This window comes from Pleurodeles waltl, chromosome 8, assembly GCF_031143425.1.
Source record: "Pleurodeles waltl isolate 20211129_DDA chromosome 8, aPleWal1.hap1.20221129, whole genome shotgun sequence".
Taxonomy (NCBI): domain Eukaryota; kingdom Metazoa; phylum Chordata; class Amphibia; order Caudata; family Salamandridae; genus Pleurodeles; species Pleurodeles waltl.
In genome coordinates, this window is record NC_090447.1 from 73,498,650 (window position 1) to 73,523,809 (window position 25,160).

Here is a 25,160-nt window from a genome sequence, read left to right on the forward strand (position 1 = left end):
CAAGGCTGTCAACTGTTGCAATTCAATCTCCACGCATGAAGGGGTAGGGTTGGACAGGTTTGTGTGGAGGACCCACCCCTGCTGCAGCAACGGAAGATTCTCCTGAAGGGGGTAACCTGATTGGAAGATCAATGCTCACTTTCAGAACCTTGGGATACCAGACTATCCGTCCCCAGTCCAGAGCCACCAGATCACTTAGGTCTAGTCATTCTTAATCATCTTGAGAACTCTGGGCAGAAGTGGTATGGGTGGAAAAGCATACAGGAGGCCTGAATTCTACTTATGTTGAAAAGCGTTGCCAAGCGATTGCGGTCTTGGAAACTTCAACGCGCAATACTGCAGACATTGAACATCCTCACCAGGGGCGAACAGATCTAACCAAGGCTCTTCCCACTGCTAAAAGACACCTTGCACCACCTCTGAATGGAGATGCCACTTGTGATCCGCTAAGCATTGAAGGCTGAGCTTAAATGACCTGGCGTTCAGGGAACCTGCCACGTGCTGAACCACCAGGGTTATGCCCTGCTGTTCCACCCATGTCCAGAGACGCAGGGCCACTTGACAAAGTCCACTACCCCACACCGCCCTGCTTGTTGCAGTACCACATTGCAGTAGTGTTGTCCATGAACACCTGCGCTAGCATTCCCTTGACAGAAGGAAGAAATGCCTTTAATGCCAGCCAGATTGCCTGGAGCTCCAGCAAGTTTTATGTGGAGTCCAGATTCTGTCAGAGACCAGAGTTCTCTGATTTCCACCTCTCCCACATGGCTGCCCCATCCCAGAAGTGGCGCATCTGTCAGGTCTGGTTGGGGGAAGGGAGTGTAGTCTGCCTTTGGTTTTTGAGCCACCACTGCAGGTCTTTTGGAGTTCCCTCTGAGATCTGGACAAGGTCTGAGAGATTCCTCTGATGCTGCTCCCACTGGAACTTCATATCTCCCACTGCAGAGCCTGCTTATGCGATCTGACATGATTCACCAGCTGGATGCAAGAGGCCATAAGGCCCAACAGCCTCAAGGTCAGTCTCAAAGAAACCCAGGATAGAGGCAGAAATATCAGTATCATACCCTGAACATCCTGGACTCGCTGCTCAGGAGGATACGCCCAAAACTGCAGTGTCCAGAACAGCTCAGGTGAAAGGGAGCATCTGAGAGGGAGTCAGGCATGACATTGGCCTGCACAGATGAGCTGCGACCATCACCATCACCCTGGTGAACACCCGAGGGGTGCTGGTAAGGCCAAAGAGGAGCACAGTAAACTAAAAGTGCTTGTGGTCTACCTTGAATCACAGGTAATGCCTGTGGGCAAGCATAATGGGAATGTGGAAACAAGCATCTTGCACGTCCAATGCTACCAGCCAGTCTCCTTGGTCTTGGGCAGATAAAACCGGAGCCAAAGTGAGCATCTTGAGTTTCTCCTTCTTGAGGAAGAGATTGATGGTCAGTAGGGCTAGAACAGGGCAAAGACCCTTGTTATTTTTGGTTATTAGAAAGTAGCGGGAATAACAATCACTGCCTACTTCTGACAACGGAACCCTTTCTATGGCTCCCTGGGCCAAAGGAGCAGAAACTTCCTCTTAGAGGAAAGTCATGTGATCTACCGCCAGCCATTTGTGTGCCAGCAGTATTGGGGGAGGAACGGATTGGAAAGGCAGGGCGTGTAACCCTTCTGAATGATTTGCAGAACCCATGCGTCCGATGTAATGGACTGCCAGTGGAAGAGATGATGTTGAAAGACGGTGGCTGGTATAGGGTCCACAGAAGGGGAGAAAAGCAGCCTGGGGTAGGGGTCGCTAAGAGGTCCAAGGACTTGGCTGTAGCGCGTCCCATCAAAGGGCAGGTCGATAAGGTTTGCCTGGAAAAGCCAGATGTTCTCAGCCAGGCGTGGCACTGTAAGGCCACTGTCGACGAAACTGCTCTGCCCAGTGAGTCAGTCATATCCAGGCCACACCTAATGGTGAACTTTGCTTCATCTCACGTCTTTCACTGCTTGAGAGAGGTTGGCCCAGGCCCCCCTTGACCTGTGGCAGCACTTGCACAACCGTATCCCATAGGCTATGGGAATAATACCAGAAAAGGCGTGATTTGTTCACCGACCTCAATGCCAGGCTGGTGGAAAAACACATCTCCTTTCCAAGTTGGTCCAGCTCTCTCGGGATCAGCGTTAACTGGCGCAGAAAGAAAAGAACTGATGCCACGCGGAACCAAACATAGCCACCAGACGGCACAAGCAAGGCTCTGCTCACACAAAAGTTTCCAGATCCAGTCTACACGTGGGGAAATTCAAAGGTAAGGAAGGTTCAGCTAGAAGTCTCTATCTGATATTTTAGATCTGAATTTGGGTTTAGAATGCCTAGGAGAAAGGAGAGGCCTTTGTCAGGACACTGTGATCCCACACTGTAACTCTAACTCTGAACTATAAACCTAATGGAGGTCAGCAACTAAGCGTAAATGGAGAGATTGAGATCAGACCTGGAACAAGTAGGTTAGCAGGTAACACAGAATGCCTAGGGGATGTGATGGCCAGGTGAGCAGTCATGTCAGTCAGGGTAAGGCAGTGTCTCATCTTTGGCTGATTCTTTATGAATTTTTAACATGGTGTTGAAGTCTCTGGCAATTGAGCATTTGCACAGATCTCTGGCTTCTTCCATGTAGAGGGCCTTACTTTTAGCTTCTGCCCACTTAATCTCTTGGCTCCATGTATGTGGGGGGAATTCTTGATTTCCAGTTTGCGGTGATTGCATATTTGGCTAAGCACAGGTCAAAGTTGAGAAAGCGAGCAGCTACTTCAATCTTTTTGGGTCTTCTATATAGCCCTGGGCACAGGTTTGCCAGTGGTGGATACAAGACAATTTCCTACCTTTGACCAGTAGGGTAGTAAGGAGAGTCCTAGTATTTAATATTTCTAATGCAAATGCATTTAGCAGACACTACAATCAAAACCATCTTCAATGTAGGTGAACAATGCATCAATATATCCTCTAAATATTGCACTTCTAAACATTGTTTAATAGGTCCTCCCGATCGAACTCATAATTGACCCTGACCATCTACTGACCCACACCCACCACAGAAATCTGAGAACTACCAGATATAAAACCCTAGTGATAGTCATCAACTGGTCCAAACCTAGCAATCCTAAGTAAGGAATGTTCAACCTTCCCAGTAGATGACAATGCTCTTCATAACACATAGATAAGAGACCTTGTCTCACTCCAAGGCCAGATATTCAGCACTGTGGATCACCAGGCATTCCTCTGCAGAGGCTCTCCAATACAGTCCTGAAATGGACCTTATTTGATAGGCATCAAGGTATACAAAAAGGAGACTTCAAAAATCCTTGCGTCCGTGACATGTCGCATCCCCAGGATTCTTAATGCCTACAAGAAATCTCTGGGGGCGTTTTTTCAACAACCAAAACACTATCTCAGTTCAGCTCAGCACCAACATATACCTCTGCCTTATAGCCTCATTAGACAACAACCATTATGTAAGAGCATGATTAAACAACGCTGAGACTTGGCAGTGTACGGAGGTCACGGATCAACAGAGGCTCAATATTTAACGAGCTCATCTGGGCTCTCCATCCAGGCACTGGAAGGTTCTTTCTCTATCCCTCAACATCACAAGGAGTGAATCTGAGAATTCTAACCTTCTTTCTATGTTTTAAACATAACGGCAAACTACCTCAAACAATAGTCATGATTGAGTGAACTAAGCAGTTGATCACAGGCCAGTGAAGGCACTATAACACAACTCCAGCTCTGAGAATTTCACTGGCTACACCCAACCACTAGTTCACTGTACCACCTTTCAAGGCAAACACCAAGAAGAGTACATATTTATTGGCAAGGATCCTCATTATGTTGCTACAAAACATTTTCATGGTCAAAATGGGATGTAATAAAAACAAATAAACAAACCTTCTCCCCAGAATTAAAGGATAAAACAAGCTCACGTCTGCTACATCACTATATTTTGAAACATCCTCCTGTTGGAACGGAGACTTGAGCTACAGATATATTTCCACAACTAAACTCCTTCTACCTGACCTCATTCTAAAGTTGTCAGAGCCTAATTCAAAATGCCAGGTATAACCAATAAGTAAACCCCTTAGTTGGGTAATGCTCTCCACTATCTCAGAGGTCTAGAGCTATGCTACAAAAAAAACCTACAACTTCAAATGCCTAATATTTTGAATGCATATTGGCATGTTTTTCACATTGCCCAAACATTTAGAAAAACAGTACTATAATGCCAGGGATGCAGAGCATGCCATCTGCTGCAAAGCTCATAAAAATGTGAGGGCACTTACCTTACCATGCAGAGAAAGACCAGATGAAGTAGTGGCATTTCACACAGCGTTGCTTTGAGACAACATGCAACCTGCAGATTATCTCATTAACTAGCCAGCTATGCTACATAATTATGAGTGGACACTGTAACTGGATTAAGAAGAATAGTTGCCGGCTCCCTGAACTATTTCAGCTGATTAAGGGGTGGATGAGTTCATTGTTAGTCCTCTTCCCACAAGAAAACCATAAAGTACTACTGGCTCCCAGTCTTCCTGGGGTTTACCAACATCCCATCACACCAGTTCAATTTTAACAGTATGAAGGAGCATAGCACACACAGTATGTATGTATTTCTATTGTGCAAACCTAGCCAAACAGCAGCAGAGCGGTATTGATACATTTTTAGACAAATATTGTATTTAAACTTGACCTAAATTGAAGAGAAAGGCTAGGGAATTCTGTAATTCTGGATATACAACTATCCCATCCCTCCAACTTGCGGTACATTGGATGCCCTGTACATATGATATCTGTTGGACCTACTGATCGTGGACAATAGCAATAGCCCCAAAGGACTGCTAGTCCAGGAAATGTCGAATCACAACTAGTTTAAGGAGAGTATGATAATGCAGAACACTTTCTGCAGTGGTGCAACGTAAAATTATCAGGACTACACAGAATGAAGCGGGATGCCAAGTCTCTAATATCTCTCAAACATTTATTGGCGTTGGGTGAAATGGGGCCCCTCTTAAAGGAGAGGTGGGGAGCGCCTGTGGCACAGGGGATGCAGGGGTTTGTGTTACACTCCTGCCTTTCTGGAGATACAGAGAACGTGCTAGCAATGAATGACTGCACACATACTCCATCTTGGGCGCAACTTCATCAGCAGTGTATGGACAGGTATGCTTGTGTAAGGGTGCGAAAGTGGAGTATCAGCAGCCTATTGAAATGTGTGATAAGATGGGAAGGATCTCACAAGACATGCACATGTAAACGTATCACATAGGTGTAAAAAAAAAAAAAAAAAACTGGACTAGTGCATGGTCGTACCTCAGGGGTTTCTGGTCCCTGATGAGTATTTTCCAATGGTCGCTTGTTACGAGTTGTAATGTTGTTGCTGATGCCTGGCTCCAAGGTCATACGGCGTGATGAGATGGCCTGAATTTGACTTGGAAGCATAGTGCCTCGGCGCAACGTCTCATTGGGGTCACCAGTCTTCATCTCCTCATCTGTAATTCTGAACGAAGCAACGGTTGTCTAAGGAAATGAAACAAGGGTAAACGTTCATGCACCTGCCATAACAGTTTCACTCTTGATTACTAGTAGGTTGACTGAATTATGCAAAATGCAGCACTGGGCTGCTTCAAGATGCCCGTGGCATGAATAATGCAGAATACAGAAGAACAGCTGTGGAAGGCCTGGCAAGAATACTTTAACATATTCAGTTTTCTGCGAGCTCCGCTTCATGCTGCACAGTATTGTAAACCTGAACTTAACAGTTTTCCATCCACTGCAAAGCAACCGCTACTGAATACTTAAAACAGGTTTGTGTTGGATTTATCATTTTCATTTAATTTAGCAGTATTGTAAGGAAGTGGGTGTTTTATATGGTGCGGTTGTGCGACCTCACCGCATTGTACACTCACAAACCCCCTTTAGGTCCAGTAGGTTTTGTCGGTTTGTACACTCACAAACCCCCTTTAGGTCCAGTAGGTTTTGTCTGTCAAACCGTCAGCTCAACCCTGGGTTGCTGTGGCACTGAGCAGCAAGGCTTACACAGGGAATAAAGTGTAAAGCACCAAACCAGCTGAAGAAATCACAACATCCAATAAAAGTGACAATTTAAAAAAAGAGACCTTTTAAAATAAATTTAGGTGCCACAACGAAAAAGATCCACAGGAGGTAAGGATTTTGTAAATAATAAGTAATACATTTTTTCCCCTCAACTGCTAACAAGTCTTGACGAACACCGCTGGGGAAACCGGTTTGCCAACTGATTTCCCCTCTTTGCTCCCTTTGACAGCCTGCTAAGTAAACAGTTGGGCAGCCCTCCCCCCTAGTGTGACACAGCTGCACTTCAAATGAGGCTTCTTCTTTGAACAATGCATTTTGGGGCTTACACCCAAGTGGTTTCCTGCAGGAAATAGGCAACACCTCCCTGGCCCGCAATTCCTCATTGTTCTTCCTGAGTCTTGTTGGCACGTTTCTCCAGGAGAGCAGAAAGCTGTCTCGTATATTTTCAAATTAACAGGGTGGCAGCTTTGCAAAAATTGCACACTACAAGTTACATTGATTTCAACTTGAGATACAAGTCTGGCTTAATGTAACTAGTTTGATGCCTCTGAGAGCCCACTTTAGTAGCATAGCTGAGTGGTCAGCATGCAATCCAGTTCTTGCCAATTAGGTGACCACAGTAAAATGGTGTGTTTTGCGTGTGTACTGTCAGGACATGTAAAATACAAGTCCTGACTTTGTGAAATGTTGCATCCTGCCTAGGGACTTGACAGGCCCGCCAGAGGGGTCATTTAAACATATGTACAGAGGAAATAGTGGCTTTGCAATTATCTTCAATGACAAAGCTGGGTAAGCAGTACAAAAATGCCCTACCAACTTGCAGCGGTGGGCTGGGGGACTCGTTATACCCAAGGATACCTCCAGTGTGGCACAGGAGGGATCTTACCATTTTGGGAGAGGACAGAATGGTGCATCCTGGGGAAGCCAGATGCCAAACAGGAAGTGGCCACCAAGTAGGAGGAAACCTGATAGCTCATTGGCTACCAACCACATGCTGCCCTGATAGCTCTTTCCGAGCCTAAAGGGGGCACCCAGACCTCAAATCTCAACCAACTTGAAAGGACCAAAGAAGGACTGCCCTGCTGCACCAAGCACTGTGCTTGCTGTGTCCAGCCCAAGGGGAAGCTGTCTCCAGAGGTCAGTGAAATCAAGTCAAAAGACCCCAAGGGCCAGCTGGCTGACCTCCTGTTCACAGCGTAAGGACACAGCTGAAGAAGCCTGCTGGTGCAAGTTGGTAGCCCAAAGTGTTCAGGCTGTTACCACGCCAATGCAGCACCTGGGACCAAAATCCGATGCAGAGTTGCACCAAGTTCGCTACGCCCAGGAGTGCTGTTGGAGTTTTGCTAGGACATTTAGAAGGAGTTTTGCTGGGACCTTCAGAAGGAGACTTGCTATGACTTTAAGAAGGAGACTTACTGACCCAGAAAAGATTGGCCTGTGACTGAAAAACCAGGTGACTAGTAGTACAGCAGTGACTGGACTTCGGCCAGACCGAAGAGCACCTCGTGGGATGTCGACCCTGCACCCAGGACTCCGTCACCATCTTTGTGGACCCAGGAATCCATGCAGAAAGACACTTGATTGTGTCACAGCCAAATGCATTCTTAGAGCATCTTCAGCATCCTTCATCCCTTGCAGCAGGACCAATTCATAGGACTCCATTGCAACAGGGATAAAGTGCCTGGACCTGCTTGAGGACTGAATCTTCTGTATAGGTAACTGTTCTTGAGGACCTTGCCGGTCCCCCTAAATAGTTCACTGATGACGTTGGTTGACCCAAGTACTTCTAAAAAGAAAGGAAAAAAAAAAAAAGCTTCTAAATGTTACATTTGCTGACCTGGCCAAGGCTTGTTTGTGGTTTAGTGAAATTGCTGGACAGGTTACGGTAGCAGGCTGGCTCTGTTTTTGGTGTGGCACTGTTGGAAATTGGGTTTCTGGTTGGCTAGGGTATGCACCTCAGTCAGGCAGAACCCACCACTCTAGTCTGGGCAAGAGAGCTACACACCCAAGATAACCCCTGCTCACCCCTTTGGTAGCTTGGCACGAGCAGTCAGGCATATCCCGGAGACAATTTGTAAAGCGTTTGCACAACACACACAACACATGTGACGCACTATCCCCACCACAAAGGAAACACAACACCAAGTTATATGAAAATATACTGTATTGTACACAATGCAATTATTCTGCAGCATAAGCAGTAGTTAGGAAACACATTATCACACTAAAGCACTTGTCATAAGAATATCATAAATGCCCATTTTAGGAACATTAGAAAACGTATGGCAAGTCATAAAAACATATTAGCATGGTATGCCCATTAAAGAAACATTCCCCCCCCCTGGCAAATGCCCCCCCCCCCATGCCCCCCCCCTCCCCCAAGCACCCCCCCAATGCCCCCCCTGCCCCCCCTCCCCATCTCCAGCCCCCCCCCCCCCCATCCCCAGCCCCCCCAAGGTCTGCACTGGACGTCCAATGCGGGGGGAACCACAAAAACCACCCCCAAAGAATGATGCGGCGGCCCAGGGGACCTCTGATGAGGTTTCCACCCCACCCGCCATCTGACTGTACACGAAGGGGAGAGCGGGGACCCAACGAGCCTCAGCCCACCCATGCGCTCCTCTGGGAGCAAGTATTGAGCCCACCGAAGGCTCACAACTGATTCAGCCGTGCCCTGGGTATCCTGCCCGACCGGCAGGTGACTTAGTCTTCTTCCCTCTGCTGTGGCAGTGAAGGGCCCTAAGTCAGGGCCTTCTGGTGCCCCAGGGGCGTTCCACGGAGCAAACCTCGCCCTGGGGACACCGATAGGAGTATGCTTGCTCCGGTTCCCAGCCAATGGATTTTCCTCATGCCCCGGGGGCACTGTGAGGTGCGGTTCACTCTTGCCTTGATAATACAGCCTCCCCGTGCTACGGCGGTGAACACGGGGCAGAGCGACAGGGCACCATATTAAGCCCGGGTCGCGGCGGTGAACCTCCTATGGCACAATGGCGCTCAATTGCTAAGGCAATGAGGGTGTAGCGCTGTTCCCAGGTGCTAGTTCTAGACAAGGTGAAGAGCTTTTCCACAGCGCTAGTTCTGGACACCTATGAGGCACTCCTCATGCTTAAGATCGTTACAGGGGTCAGGGGCCACAGCACCCTGCCCCTGGGAGACAAGAGTCAAAGAAAAAGGCCCACAGGTGGAGGGCCCAGCAGCAGGCCAGCACACAGGATGCAAGCAGGTGGCAAGTCCTTCAAGTGACCAAGCAGGTCACAGGTCAGCACAGCAGCAGCAGTCCATGGCGGTTCCTGGCGAGTCCCTCCAGCCTTTTGTGTGCAGTTCTCCAAATTGTAGGGAAAATTACCCTGTACTTATACTCAGTCCTTACAGTGTTTTACAATGGTGGGGGAGAGGAGGTTCCAACCAGTTACAACTGGTTCTGGGAGTGCCCCCTCTCTCCTCCAGCACAGGCTCCAACCATCAGTGGGGGGTAAACGACCCTATTATCTGAGGCCCGGGCACAGCCTTTTCAAATGTAGGTGTGCCCCCCCTCTCCCTTCTCTCAGCCCAGGAAGACTATTCAGTATGCAGATGCACCTCTGTGACACCTCCGCCCTCCCTGTGTACAGGCTGTCTGAAAAGTATGCACAACCCCAACTGTCAGTCTGCCCAGACGTGGACTGGAGTCAAGCTGCAAAACACCAGAGTCATAAGCCCAGAGAAATGTGCACTTTCTAGAAGTGGCATTTCTGTAATAATAATAAAAAAAAATACACCTACACCAGTAAGCAGTATTTATTATCACCATTACAACGTATCAAACATGCCTACGCTACCCTTCATAAATCAGACAATACCTCTTACATATAAGGCAGGGCATTTCTAATGCAATCCTATGAGAAGGCAGCACTCACAGTAGTGAGACACCAAGTTGGGCTGTTTGTCACTACCAGGACAGGCCACGCAACCTGGCACATGTCCTGCCTTCTACATACATGGCACCCTGCCCATAGGGCTAGCTAGGGCATACCTTAGGGGTGACTTACATGTAGTAAAAGGGGAGTTCTGGGCCTGGCAAGTACATTTAGATGCCAGGTCCCTGAGGTAGAAAAATGTGCACACAGGCCCTGCGCTAGCAGGTCTGAGACAGGTTTGAAAGTCTACTTCAGTGGGTGGCGCAAGCAGCGCTGCAGGCCCACTACTAGCATTTAATTTACAGGCCCTGGGTATAGAGATACCACTGTACAAGGGACTTGTAGGTAAATTAAATATGCCAATTAGGTATAAGCCAATCATACCAACTTTAGATGGGAGAGCACCTGCACTTTAGCACTGGCAGCAGTGAAAGTGCTGAGAGTCCTAGAGCACACAGCGACAGATCAGAAAAAATAGGAGGCAAAAAGACTGGGGATGACCCTGCATAAGGAAAAAAGTCCAACAGGCACCCTATTCTGAGTCGAGACAACCCTTAGTGATAGTGAATAGGTGTCCAGATAGCAAAAGCTCCCTAGAGGTAGCGGAGGTGAGCAGCTAAAGCTTATCCAGGAGCAAATTAAAGTACTTGCAATACCACAATAGCCATACAGTAACTCGCTCACAACAAAGAACCACACACGTGTTGCAGAAATAAAGGATACTGTGCTACAGCACTACTAGTAAACTGACATTGGTATAGCTCCCTTTGGAGATATTACACACAATAAATACACAGAATAACTATCATAAATAGCATAAAAAAAACACAGGGCCCTAGGGAAGGGCCAAACATACTAAAAAAGTGGAATTTCTAACAGTGACTCCAGCCAAGGTAAGTGTGGTAGCTAGCTAGGGGCAGCTAGGCACACCGAAGGTAAGTAAACTAAGTGACCCTAACAACCAGGAGTAAAGTAGTTACCCACCCAATTGTCCCATAGACTAACAGAGAGTAATGGTTGGAATTTGTGGAATGCACGACCCTTCCCAGTGGACCCCGAGGAAACCAACAGGCAAGGGGATGGATGGAGGATGCCCCCACACCAGGATGCTCAGAACACGAGAGTATCTACACCAGGGACCCCGATGCAGAGGGAAAGAAGGGGGTCTCACTGAAGACTGTGGATGCCTAGGATTGTACAGCTGCGGTCACGACTCGTGGACCAGGCCAGTGGAACCCAGGGATGGATTCTGGACATGGAGGACCTGAAAAGGAAGGGACCAAAGTTCAGTACACCCTTGGAGGTGCCCAGATGGCAACGCCCATCCTCCAGAAGGTGAACTTCTTGCAAGTTAGTGGAAGGAGAAATCCAGCTGTGGGGTCCAGGAGCTTCAGAAGATACCAGGAGTCCCTGAGGAGCTGTCCCTTGATGGTCGTGGGATTGCAGGTGGGTCAGTGACTAGTCAGATCACTCACAAGCACTGGCAAATGCAAAAAGGATTTCTAGAAGACTTCACAAAGTTTTGGGGACCAGCAAGGTACAGGAGACTATGCAGGAGGGGGAGTCAGAGCTGTCCCATCAGCACACAGGAAGACCAACAGAAGTCGATGGAGCCCCCACGAGTGACCCCACATGTGCTGGACATAGGGAGTCACGAGGAGGCCTTACTAGTCCAGTAAAACAGAAATCCCACATCACAGGAGTCGCAGGATGTAAGGAAATGCCTCCTTGGCATGGTTGCCCCCTGACTTTTTGCCTTTGCTGATGCTATGTTTACAATTGAAAGTGTGCTGAGGCCTGCTAACCAGGCCCCAGCACCAGTGTTCTTTCCCAACCTGTACTTTTGTATCCACAATTGGCAGACCCTGGCATCCAGATAAGTCCCTTGTAACTGGTACTTCTAGTACCAAGGGCCCTGATGCCAAGGAAGGTCTCTAAGGGCTGCAGCATGTCTTATGCCACCCTGGAGACCTCTCACTCACCACAGACACACTGCTTGCCAGCTTGTGTGTGCTAGTGAGGACAAAACGAGTAAGTCGACATGGCACTCCCCTCAGGGTGCCATGCCAGCCTCTCACTGCCTATGCAGTATAGGTAAGACACCCCTCTAGCAGGCCTTACAGCCCTAAGGCAGGGTGCACTATACCATAGGTGAGGGTACCAGTGCATGAGCATGGTACCCCTACAGTGTCTAAACAAAACCTTAGACATTGTAAGTGCAGGGTAGCCATAAGAGTATATGGTCTGGGAGTCTGTCAAACACGAACTCCACAGCACCATAATGGCTACACTGAAAACTGGGAAGTTTGGTATCAAACTTCTCAGCACAATAAATGCACACTGATGCCAGTGTACATTTTATTGTAAAATACACCACAGAGGGCACCTTAGAGGTGCCCCCTGAAACTTAACCGACTATCTGTGTAGGCTGACTAGTTTTAGCAGCCTGCCACAAACCGAGACATGTTGCTGGCCCCATGGGGAGAGTGCCTTTGTCACTCTGAGGCCAGTAACAAAGCCTGCACTGGGTGGAGATGCTAACACCTCTCCCAGGCAGGAATTGTCACACCTGGCGGTGAGCCTCAAAGGCTCACCTCCTTTGTGCCAACCCAGCAGGACACTCCAGCTAGTGGAGTTGCCCGCCCCCTCCGGCCAGGCCCCACTTTTGGCGGCAAGGCCGGAGAAAATAATGAGAAAAACAAGGAGGAGTCACTGGCCAGTCAGGACAGCCCCTAAGGTGTCCTGAGCTGAGGTGACTCCAACTTTTAGAAATCCTCCATCTTGCAGATGGAGGATTCCCCCAATAGGGTTAGGATTGTGACCCCCTCCCCTTGGGAGGAGGCACAAAGAGGGTGTACCCACCCTCAGGGCTAGTAGCCATTGGCTACTAACCCCCCAGACCTAAACACGCCCTTAAATTTAGTATTTAAGGGCTACCCTGAACCCTAGAAAATTAGATTCCTGCAACAAGAAGAAGGACTGCCCAGCTGAAAACCCCTGCAGCGGAAGACCAGAAGACGACAACTGCCTTGGCTCCAGAAACTCACCGGCCTGTCTCCTGCCTTCCAAAGATCCTGCTCCGGCGACGCCTTCCGAAGGGACCAGCGACCTCGACATCCTCTGAGGACTGCCCCTACTTCGAAAAGACAAGAAACTCCCGAGGACAGCGGACCTGCTCCAAGAAAAGCTGCAACTTTGTTTCCAGCAGCTTTAAAGAACCCTGCAAGCTCCCCGCAAGAAGCGTGAGACTTGCAACACTGCACCCGGCGATCCCGACTCGACTGGTGGAGATCCGACGCCTCAGGAGGGACCCCAGGACTACTCTGATACTGTGAGTACCAAAACCTGTCCCCCCTGAGCCCCCACAGCGCCGCCTGCAGAGGGAATCCCGAGGCTTCCCCTGACCGCGACCCTTTGAACCTAAAGTCCCGACGCCTGGGAGAGACCCTGCACCCGCAGCCCCCAGGACCTGAAGGACCGGACTTTCACTGGAGAAGTGACCCCCAGGAGTCCCTCTCCCTTGCCCAAGTGGAGGTTTCCCCGAGGAATTCCCCCCTTGCCTGCCTGCAGCGCTGAAGAGATCCCGAGATCTCCCATTGACTTCCATTATAAACCCGACGCTTGGTTCTACACTGCACCCGGCCGCCCCCGCGCTGCTGAGGGTGAAATTTCTGTGTGGACTTGTGTCCCCCCCGGTGCCCTACAAAACCCCCCTGGTCTGCCCTCCGAAGACGCGGGTACTTACCTGCAAACAGACCGGAACCGGGGCACCCCCTTCTCTCCATTCTAGCCTATGTGTTTTGGGCACCACTTTGAATTCTGCACCTGACCGGCCCTGAGCTGCTGGTGTGGTGACTTTGGGGTTGCTCTGAACCCCCAACGGTGGGCTACCTTGGACCAAGAACTGAACCCTGTAAGTGTCTTACTTACCTGGTAAAACTAACAAATACTTACCTCCCCTAGGAACTGTGAAAATTGCACTAAGTGTCCACTTTTAAAACAGCTATTTGTGAATAACTTGAAAAGTATACATGCAATTTTGATGATTTGAAGTTCCTAAAGTACTTACCTGCAATACCTTTCGAATGAGATATTACATGTAGAATTTGAACCTGTGGTTCTTAAAATAAACTAAGAAAAGATATTTTTCTATATAAAAACCTATTGGCTGGATTTGTCTCTGAGTGTGTGTACCTCATTTATTGTCTATGTGTATGTACAACAAATGCTTAACACTACTCCTTGGATAAGCCTACTGCTCGACCACACTACCACAAAATAGAGCATTAGTATTATCTCTTTTTACCACTATTTTACCTCTAAGGGGAACCCTTGGACTCTGTGCATGCTATTCCTTACTTTGAAATAGCACATACAGAGCCAACTTCCTACACAGGACAGGAGCTAATCTTCGGTTTGCAGAGTGCTGGAGGCTGGGGCTTATTGGAGCCTGAAGATGAAGATCTCCTGGCAGAAGAAGCAACAAGTCTTGGCAAATGCAACAGTCAAGGTGCACAGGGGTGCCAGTCCAGTGGCAGGAGCAGGGGCCCACAGAATCCCAAGTTGGATAGAAGATGAGCAGGACCCAGAGGAGGCCACAGACTCGCCACCTGTGTTGCAGGATCTTTAGATGTTCATGGACAGCAGACCCCACCAGCCGGTCGATGTTGTCTGTAGGTGCCTGCGGTTGCAGGGCAGTGACTCCTTCACTCCAAGAAAGACTTCTTTGTGGCTTCTACTGCAAACAGAGCCCTTGTGACTCTGGAGGATGCACAGCCTTGGATGTTGCATAATTCTTGCAGGATCCGCAGAAACAATGTTGCAATGGAAGCCTTTCCACCAGAAGTAGACTAGTTCCGTTCCGACTAAGATCAGCAGCAGTTCCAGAGGCCAGGAGCACGTCTTGCAGAGAGTTCCTTGTAGATAGGAGTCTTGGTGGACAAATTTGAGGACCACACCCACGAGTAACCTTAAAAGGGGTTTGGTCACTCTCTGCAGTTACCCACCTATCAGAGGATGTCAGGCATGTCATCTACTTGACCTAACTAGTCAGATGCTCACAGGGGCCTCTGCACATGTTATTTCCAAGATGGCAGAATCAAGTGGCCACCTGGCAGAGCTCTGTGCACCTCCCTACAGAAGGAACAGTGTGTAGTCACTCCCCTGTCCATTCTGTAGTTTTGTGCCAGAGCGGGAACCCAGGGGTTCCTGAACTGGTTTATGCAAGGAGGACACCAAATGTGCCCTTCAAAGCAGTCTGGTGTTGCTCAGAGGCCACCCCAGCTCTCCTTGCATTCAATACACGGGGAGAGGTGGTCACACCTCTCCCTTGCAGGAAATCCTTTGTTCTGCTCCGGCCTGAGCCTGGCTCACCAGCAGGAGGGCAGAACAGTGTCTGGGGTCAGCAGCAACGTGCGCTGGCAGCTAGACCCTGTAAAACAGCACTGCCAGAAAAGAGGGATCCTCAAAGGAACCCCCAGAGTACATGGTATCATGCAGTTAACACTGGAACCAGTGAAGTTGCATGATTCAAACATGTCTGATAGCAAACATGCCAAGGTTCAGAGAAACCATTTTTCAGCTGGACCACTCATGTTGACCAGTGTCCACTAAATAGCTTAAGATGGCTTCCCCGCACTTAGAGTCCAGGAATTGGCCTGTGGTCTGTAGGGGTACCCTGCTCATGCAGGGGTACCCTCACACTTAGAGACTTGCACCCTGCCCTTGGGCTGAAGGACCTACCCGAGGGGTGACTTACAATGTCTGAGTGCAGTGGTCAGGGTTGGCAGTGTGCATGCACCATTTCACGCAGGCTGCAATGGCAGACCTGCAGTCACAGTTTGCATGGGCTCCCAAGGGGAGCATGGTGCTACCCATGGGAGACCCCTCGTGTCCCAATGCACTGGGTACCTACGTACCATATACTAGGGTCTTACATGGGGCACCAGTATGCCAATTGTGGGTGTAAGAAGTTACCAGCAACTACATTTAGGGGACAGGGCACAGTCCCTGAGGTCCTGGTTCAAGGGATCCCAGTGAACTACAGTCCAAGCACACTAACATCAGACAAAATGTGGGGATAACCATGACAGAAAGATTGCACTTTCCTACAGTTACTTACCTTTGGTAATGCCTTATCTGGTAGAGACTATGTCTAGCTGCCAAATCCTCTATATAGAACCCTTGGCCAAGAGAGCCACAGCTTCCTCATGGAGCAAGATCAAAGGATTGCCCATCAGATAGTTGTGTGCTGAAGGTATAGGAGAAGGGGACGATTCGAAGGGAAGGAAGTAGCCCCTTTGAATAATCTGCAATAACCATTGGTGTTACAGAACAAGATTAGGAGGGCTTGGAAGCAGTAGATGCTGGTGGGGGGTGGAGGTGAACGACCTCTGGCTACCTGACACACAGGATCAAACTGCACCACGCCGAGCTTAGGGAGCTTGCACTGGACAGTGGCTGGCATAGGGATGGTGCAGTGGCAAGCCCATTCCACAGCCACGAAAGGTAGACTGGGGACGAAGGGTCACAGAGCTGTAAGGACTTGGCCATCGACCACAAGCCTTTAAACCGCTCCAGCGCAGAGTCTGCCTTCTCTCCGAAGAGACATGTCCCATCAAAGGGCATGTCCATAAGGTTTGCCTGTACATCCCCTGAAAAGCCAGATGTTCACAGCTAGGAATGACGGTGAAGCACCACCGTCAATGAAACCCTGCCCAGTAGGTTGGTCGTATCCAAACCACACCTGATGGTGAACTTGGCTGCATCTCTCCAGGCCTTTTACTGCTTGAGAAAGAATGGTTCAGGCCTCTTCCGGGACCTGTGGCAGCACATGCACAACTATGTACCACTCTGTGGGAGTAGCGGCCCAAAAGGTATGCGTTGTTCACCGACCACAGCGCTAGACTGTTGGATGAAAACATTTTCTTTTTATAAGGTGTCTAGCCTTTTGGATTCCCTGCCAAGAGTAGCAGCATGAAACACGCCATGGAAGGTCAAGGCTTGGACAACCAAGCTCTCAGGGGAGGGGCGTAGTGTAAGGAAAGCTGGGTCCCCTGGGGCGGGAGGGCAATTGTCCTGTTCACATGTGCCCCTGTGCTGAGTTTGATCATGTTTCCAGTAGGACATGTGCAAGTGTTTCATTAAAGGAGAACAGGGGCTCAGATGAGGAAGCTATGGATGAAGTACTTCTGTCAAGATGTCCGTCTTGACCTCCTCAGAGGGTTGTTTGAGGACCTCCGTTGCCCTCTTCAATACCATTTCAAAAGACTGTCCCTCCTCCATAGCCACAGTAAGGGGAGAGAGCAAGCCAGTATCAGGAAAAGGATCTAGTCCACTGGCTGTTCCCACCTCCTCACATCAGTCCAATGGTGTCTCAAATGGTATTCTACAGGGTCCAGTGATACCACCAATTCCTCTCCCATGCCAAGCCCTTCAGAATATGGCTCAGCAGCAACGCAGGACACGTATGAGTCCTGTCGGCACCGTTCTGACAGTGATCTGGGATCAGAACGGGACTGGAGACACCAGTGGGCGCTGATGGCATCAGTGTAGGAAGATGGCTTTGTATATACTATAACAAAGTAAGGTACAGTGTGCAGAGTCCAGTCGATCCCCAAAGGATTTACAGAGGCTAAAGTGGATAATACTAATGCTCTCTTTTTTGGTAGTGTTGTCGAGCAGTTAGGCTTATCAGAGGGTATGCAAATCATTTGTTGTACACACAGTCATGAAACGAGGCACATACTCAATGACTAACTCCAGTCCAATGTTTTATGTATCAAAAATATACTTTATTACTTTATTTCTAGAACCAAAAGGATCTTTGTTGTAGGTGAGTACTGTTCTAAGTTTGTATTAAGCTTATATATCAAATGCACTTTGTTTATGTTTTGCAGATAAAACAGTTTATAAGTAACACTTTTCAGTTTAAAAAATAGACAGTGCAATTTCTCATAGGAAGCAATGCAGTCCTAGGAGAGGAAAAGTGTTAAAACAGTTTACAGGTAAGTACTTGACTTACGATACCAGTCTTTGAGGGTTAGGATGTCTAAAGGATCAAGTTGACCCCAAACGCACACCACCAGAAACACAGGAGTGGCTGGGTGCTGAGGTCAAAGTTGGTGTTGGGTTTTTAATGGAATCCTATGGAGACTTGGGGAATTCGGAACGAAGCAGGTTGCAGGTAAGTACCCGCGACTTCAGGGGACAGACCTGGCTGGTTAAGCTCAGCACCAAACACACACAGGGGCGGCTGGGTGCAGGGTGCAAACAGCGTCAGGCGCCCAATGCTTTTCGATGGGGGAACCCATGGAGTCAGAGAGATGCTGCAGATTGAGGCCAGGGGGTTGGCTGCAGAAAACCAAAGGCTGGACAAGTGGGAGAGGCGCCCGCTGGACCACAGGTCTGATTCACCAAGGCCGGGGGGCTGCAGATGCAGAGTACCTTTGGGCATCGGGAATCTTCGTCAGATAGTCGCGGTGTCCTCTGGATTTAGGCTGCAGGCGTTGTGTTGGCCTAATGGGGCCAACCCAGGGTGAACTTGAGGTCAGTATCATCTGGGGACTTTATGTGGACCGGTAGGGTTCGGGTGCAGAGTGGGCAGGGCTCATAGATCCAGAAAGGTTCGGGAGTCCTCCTTGGATGTTTCTTGTGGACAGGGCCGCTTTCCTCAGGAATTCTTGGTCTTCTAGTAAGTAGGAAGTCCACAGGGGTTGTTGAAGAGCAAGGTTCTGAGGTGCCCCTAAATACTAGATTTATGGGCGTTACAGGGGTCAAAGGGTAGTAGCCAATGTCTACTGTCCCTGAGGGTGGCTACACGTTTCCTATGCCCACTACTTTTCGGGAAGGGGGCACATGACTATCCCTAGTGGCTTCTCCCCTCCAAAGCAAGATGGGGGATTCTGCAAGGAAGGGTGGGTAGGTGGGAAGGGTGGTAGGGGGGAGTGTTTGGGGTGGGGGGGGAGGGGGGGCGAGGCAGGGTGTCACTTCAGCTCTGGAAACCCAAGGTGTGATCACAGTTGCAGTGGTCACACCTTGATTTTCCTAATATTCCCGCCGGACCTGCCGCTAAAAGTGGGGCTTGGGCGGTGACCTACACTAGCAGGAGTGCCCAGGGGCTGTGTAAGAGGAGGCTTGAGCCTTGAGGCTCAACGCCAAGTGTTGCAGTTGCTGCAGGGAGAAGGTGTGAAGCACCTCTGCTCAGAGCAGGCTTTGTTCCTAACCCCAGAGAGCACAAAGGCTCTCACCCCATGGGGTCGGAAACTTGTCTGTTAGCCGCAGGATCTCATAGACCAGTCAGCCTTCAACTAAAGGGTTAGGTAAAATACAGGGGGCATCTCCAAGATGCCCTCTGTGTGCATTTTGTAATATATCCAACCCTGGCTTCAGGGTGGGTTTATTATTCTGAGAAGTCTGATACCAAACTTCCCAGTATTCAGTGTAGCCATTATGGAGCTGTGGAGTTCGTTTTGACAAACTCCCAGACCATATACTTAATATGGCCACACTGTACTTACAATGTCTAAGAATAGACGTAGACACTGTAGGGGCATATTGCTCATGTAGCTATGCCCTCACCTGTGGTATAGTGCACCCTGCCTTAGGGCTGTAAGGCCTGCTAGAGGGGTGACTTACCTTGCCACAGGCAGTATTTTGTGGGCATGGCACCCTGAAGGGGATGGCATGTCGACTTTGCCTTTTTCTCCCCACCAACACACACAATCTACAATGGCAGTGTGCATGTGTTAGGTGAGGGGTCCCTTAGGGTGGCACAACATATGCTGCAGCCCTAAGGGACCTTCCCTGGTCACAGGGCCCTTGGTACCACTGGTACCTTTTACAAGGGACTTATCTGTGTGCCAGCGGTGTGCCAATTGTGGAAACAATGGTACATTTTAAGTGAAAGAACACTGGTGCTGGGGCCTGGTTAGCAGGATCCCAGCACACTTCTCAGTCAAGTCAGCATCAAAATCAGGCAAAAAGTGGGGGGTAACTGCAACAGGGAGCCATTTTCCTACAGTAAGTAACTTGTACATCTGATAGAGACTTCTAGTTGCAGATTATTTACCTTAGAATAGATACCCAAGCAATGTCATCCTGGGTGGTGGGCTGCGAACCAAGATCATACTAGTAAGTCCTGCAGGACCAAATGACCAAAATGGCCACCCTGACGGACCTGACTGTCCAGGCAGCAGTGCTTAGCAGACGTGTGCAGGGACGTCCACGTAGTTGTCTGGCAGATATCCAGGACAGGAACTCAGAGTGTGAACGCAGTGGAAGCAGCAGGTGCCCTGGTGGAATGAGCACGCAAGCCTTCAGGAGGTTGCTTTTTCGCCAAAGCGTAGCACATTTTGATGCAAAATAGCACCCATCGAGAGATGGTACGCTTTTGGACCGCCTTCCCTTTTTTCGCACCCACATACCCAACGAACAGTTGATCGTCCACCTGGAAATCTTTAGTACGATTGAGGTAGGACGCCAACGCTCTTTTTGGGTCCAGACGGTGGAGTCTCTCCTCCTCATGGGAAGGATGTGGGGGTGCGTAGAACGTAGGCAGAGTGATAGACTGGCCTACATGAAAGGGTGTAACCACCTTAGGAAGAAAGCCCTAGTGCGCAACACAACTTTGTCAGGGTGCACAGACAAGTATAGAGGTTTTGAGGAAAGGCCTGAAGTTCGCTCACCCTGCGAGCAGAGGTGATAGCGACCACAAAGACAGTTTTGAAGGTGAGGAGCCGCAAGGGACAATTATGCATTGGCTCAAAAGGGGTACACATCAAGTAAGTACAACATTAAGGTCCCACTGAGGCATGATAAATGGAGTGGGAGGAAATAAATGTGTGAGCCCTTTTAGGAATCTATTCACAATAGGAGATTTAAAGAGTGAGGGCTGATCAGGTAGCCTAAGAAAAGCTGAAATGGCAGATAAATACCCTTAAGGGTGCCCAAAGTAGAGCCCTGCAGGGCCAAAGAAAGAATAAGCAGAAAAACCTTGGATAGAGGGGCGGAAAGGGAATCAACAGATTTGTTAGTACACCATGCCACAAATTTATTCCAACAACAGGCGTATACAGTTTCGGTTGATGGACGCCTGGCAGCCAAGATAACATTGCAGACGTCGGGTGGAAGGGCAAAAGCCGTCAACTGGTGTCGCTCAATCTCCACGCATGAAGGCGGAGGTTGGACAGGTTTGGGTGAAGAACTGTCCCCTGTTGCTGCGACAGAAGATCCGCCCGAAGAGGCAGTCTGAGTGGAGGATCGATGGACATGCTCAATAGCTCTGGATACCATACTCTCCGTGCCCAGTCCGGAGCCACCATGATGACTTGGGCCCGGTCGTTCCTGATTTTCTTGAGAACTCTAGGCAGAAGAGGTATAGGCGGGAAGGAGTAAAGGAGGACGGAGCTCCACTCAAAACAAAAAGTGTCTCTGAGCGAGTGCCGCCTTGGAAACTCCAACGTGCAAAACAGCTGACATTACGCGTTCTCTGCGGAGGCGAACAGATCTAACCAAGGCGCTCCCCACTGCTGAAAGAGACCTTGCGCCACCTCCGGATGGAGATGCCATTCGTGATCGGCTGTGCATCGACGGCTGAGTTTGTCCGCTCTGGCGTTGAGGGAGCCCGCCAGATGTTGAACCATCAGGGTAATGCCCTGATGTTCCAGCCATGTCCAGAGGCGTAGTGCCTCCTGACAGAGTCCAGGACCCTACTCCGCCCTGTTTGTTGGAGTTCCACCTGGCAGTAGTATTGTCCGTGAACACTTGCACCACTTTCCCTTTGAGAGAGCGAAGGAATGCTTTCAACGCAAGCCTGATCGCCCAGAGCTCCAGCAAACTGATATGGAGCCCAGACTCCGCCAGAGACCAGAGTCCTATAATCTCTGCCTCTCCCATGTGGCCGCCCCAACCCAGAAGTGACGCATTTGTCACTATAGATAGATCTGGTTGGGGAAGGGAGAGGGATCTGCCGTGGACCCAGTGCAGATTTGAAAGCCACCACGGCAGGTCTTTTGCAGTCCCCTCCGAGATCTGGACCAGGTCTGAGAGATTCCCCTGATGCTGCACCCACTGCAACTTCAGGTCCCGCTGCAGCGCCCGCATATGCTTTATGGCATGTCACTAGCAGGATGCAGGAGGCCATGAGGCTCAGCAGCCTCAGAGTCAGTCTAACCTAAACCCAAGACCAAAAGATCGGAATCATAGCCTGAATGCCATGGACTCGTTTTTTAGGAGGATAAGCCCGAAACTGCACTGTGTCCAGAGCCGTTCCGATTAAAGGAAGCGACTGAGGGAGTCAGGTGTGACTTCGGCAGGTTTATAGTGAAACCCAGCGTGTGCAGGAGGACTGCCGTAGTCTGAAGGTGCGAGACGACTTTCAGGGGCGAATCCACCTTCAACAGCCAGTCGTCGAGGTAGGGGAAGACATACACCTAAACCTGCGCAGATGAGCTGCAACCACCACCATCACTTTCATGAACACCCGAGGGGCGCTGGTAAGGCCGAAGGGGAGCACGGTAAACTTAAAGTGCTTGTGACCTATGTAGGAAGTTGGCTCTGTATGTGCTATTTCAAAGTAAGGAATAGCATGCACAGAGTCCAAGGGTTCCCCTTAGAGGTAAAATAGTGGTAAAAAGAGATAATACTAATGCTCTATTTTGTGGTAGTGTGGTCGAGCAGTAGGCTTATCCAAGGAGTAGTGTTAAGCATTTGTTGTACATACACACAGACAATAAATGAGGTACACACACTCAGAGACAAATCCAGCCAATAGGGTTTGTTATAGAAAAATATATTTTCTTAGTTTATTTTAAGAACGACAGGTTCAAATTTTACATGTAATATCTTGTTTGAAAGGTATTGCGGGTAAGTACTCTAGGAACTTTGAATCATTACTTTAGCAGGTATACTTTTTGCATAAAACACAATAAGCTGTTTTAAAAGTGGACACAGTGCAATTTTCACAGTTCCTGGGGGAGGTAAGTTATTGTTAGTTTCAACAGGTAAGTAAGGCACTTACAGGTTTCAGTTTTTGGTCCAAGGTAGCCCACCGTTGGGGGTTCAGAGCAACCCCAAAGTTATCACACCAGCAGCTCAGGGCCGGTCAGGTGCAAAGGTCAAAGAGGTGCCCAAAACACATAGGCTATAATGGAGAGAAGGGGGGTGCCCCGGTTCCAGTCTGCCAGCAGGTAAGTACCCGCGTCTTCGGAGGGCAGACCAGGGGGGTTTTGTAGGGCACCGGGGGGGGGGGACACAAAGTAGCACCGAAAGTACACCCTCAGCAGCGCGGGGGCGGCCGGGTGCAGTGTGCAAACATGCGTCGGGTTTCCTTCAGTTTTCAATGGGAGACCAAGGGGTCTCTTCAGCGATGCAGGCAGGCAAGGGGGGGGGCTCCTCGGGGTAGCCACCACCTGGGCAAGGGAGAGGGCCTCCTGGGGGTCACTCCTGCACAGAAGTTCCGTTTCTTTAGGGGCTGGGGGCTGCGGGTGCAGGGCCTTTTCCAGCCGTCGGGAAATGGAGTTCAGACAGTCGCGGTCAGGGGGAGCCTGGGGATTCCCTCTGCAGGCGTCGCTGTGGGGGCTCAGGGGGGACAACTTTGGTTACTCACAGTCGTAGAGTCGCCGGAGGGTCCTCCCTGAGTTGGTTGTTCTCCACCAGTCGAGTCGGGGTCGCCGGGTGCAGTGTTGCAAGTCTCACGCTTCTTGCGGGGAATTGCAGGGGTCTTTAAATCTGCTCCTTGTAACAAAGTTGCAGTTCTTTTGGAGCAGTGCCGCTGTCCTCGGGAGTTTCTTGTCTTTTTCGAAGCAGGGCAGTCCTCAGAGGATTCAGAGGTCGCTGGTCCCTTGGAAAGCGTTGCTGGAGCAGGTTCTTTGGAAGGCAGGAGACAGGCCGGTAAGTCTGGGGCCAAGGCAGTTGGTGTCTTCTGGTCTTCCTCTGCAGGGGTCTTTCAGCTCGGCAGTCCTTGTAGTTGCAGGAATCTAAATTCTTAGGTTCAGGGAAGCCCTTAAATACTAAATTTAAGGGCGTGTTTAGGTCTGGGGGGTTAGTAGCCAATGGCTACTAGCCCTGAGGGTGGGTACACCCTTTTTGTGCCTCCTCCCAAGGGGAGGGGGTCACATCCCTATTCCTATTGGGGGAATCCTCCATCTGCAAGATGGAGGATTTCTAAAAGTCAGAGTCACCTCAGCTCAGGACACCTTAGGGGCTGTCCTGACTGGCCAGTGACTTCTCCTTGTTTTTCTCATTATTTCTCCTGGACTTGCCGCCAAAAGTGGGGGCTGGGTCCAGGGGGCGGGCATCTCCACTAGCTGGAGTGCCCTGGGGCATTGTAACACGAAGCTTGAGCCTTTGAAGCTCACTGCTAGGTGTTACAGTTCCTGCAGGGGGGAGGTGTGAAGCACCTCCACCCAGAGCAGGCTTTGTTTCTGTCCTCAGAGAGCACAAAGGCTCTCACCGCATGAGGTCGGAAACTCGTCTCAGCAGCAGGCTGGCACAGACCAGTCAGTCCTGCACTGAACAATTGGGTAAAATACAGGGTGCATCTCTAAGATGCACTCTGTGTGTATTTTTTAATAAATCCAACACTGGCATCAGTGTGGGTTTATTATTCTGAGAAGTTTGATACCAAACTTCCCAGTATTCAGTGTAGCCATTATGGAGCTGTGGAGTTCGTTTTTGACAGACTCCCAGCCCATATACTCTTATGGCTACCCTGCACTTACAATGTCTAAGGTTTTGCTTAGACACTGTAGGGGCATAGTGCTCATGCACATATGCCCTCACCTGTGGTATAGTGCACCCTGCCTTAGGGCTGTAAGGCCTGCTAGAGGGGTGACTTACCTATGCCACAGGCAGTGTGAGGTTGGCATGGCACCCTGAGGGGAGTGCCATGTCGACTTAGTCATTTTCTCCCCACCAGCACACACAAGCTGGCAAGCAGTGTGTCTGTGCTGAGTGAGGGGTCCCTAGGGTGGCATAAGACATGCTGCAGCCCTTAGAGACCTTCCCTGGCATCAGGGCCCTTGGTACCAGGGGTACCAGTTACAAGGGACTTACCTGGGTGCCAGGGTTGTGCCAATTGTGGAGACAATGGTACATTTTAGGTGAAAGAACACTGGTGCTGGGGCCTGGTTAGCAGGGTCCCAGCACACTTCTCAGTCAAGTCAGCATCAGTATCAGGC

The 25,160-nt window shown here is 49.7% G+C and overlaps 1 protein-coding gene across 11 annotated transcripts in view; it reads right to left on the bottom strand.

Moving 5' to 3' along the window:
• NUMA1 (nuclear mitotic apparatus protein 1) overlaps positions 1-25,160 on the bottom strand; it is a 443,588-nt gene that overhangs the window by 43,511 nt on the left and 374,917 nt on the right. For all 11 annotated transcript variants that reach the window (XM_069203745.1, XM_069203747.1, XM_069203751.1 and 8 more), the window contains one exon: positions 5,342-5,548. In XM_069203745.1, the coding sequence (XP_069059846.1) occupies positions 5,342-5,548 (207 nt within the window). The remainder of the gene's footprint in view (positions 1-5,341; positions 5,549-25,160) is intronic.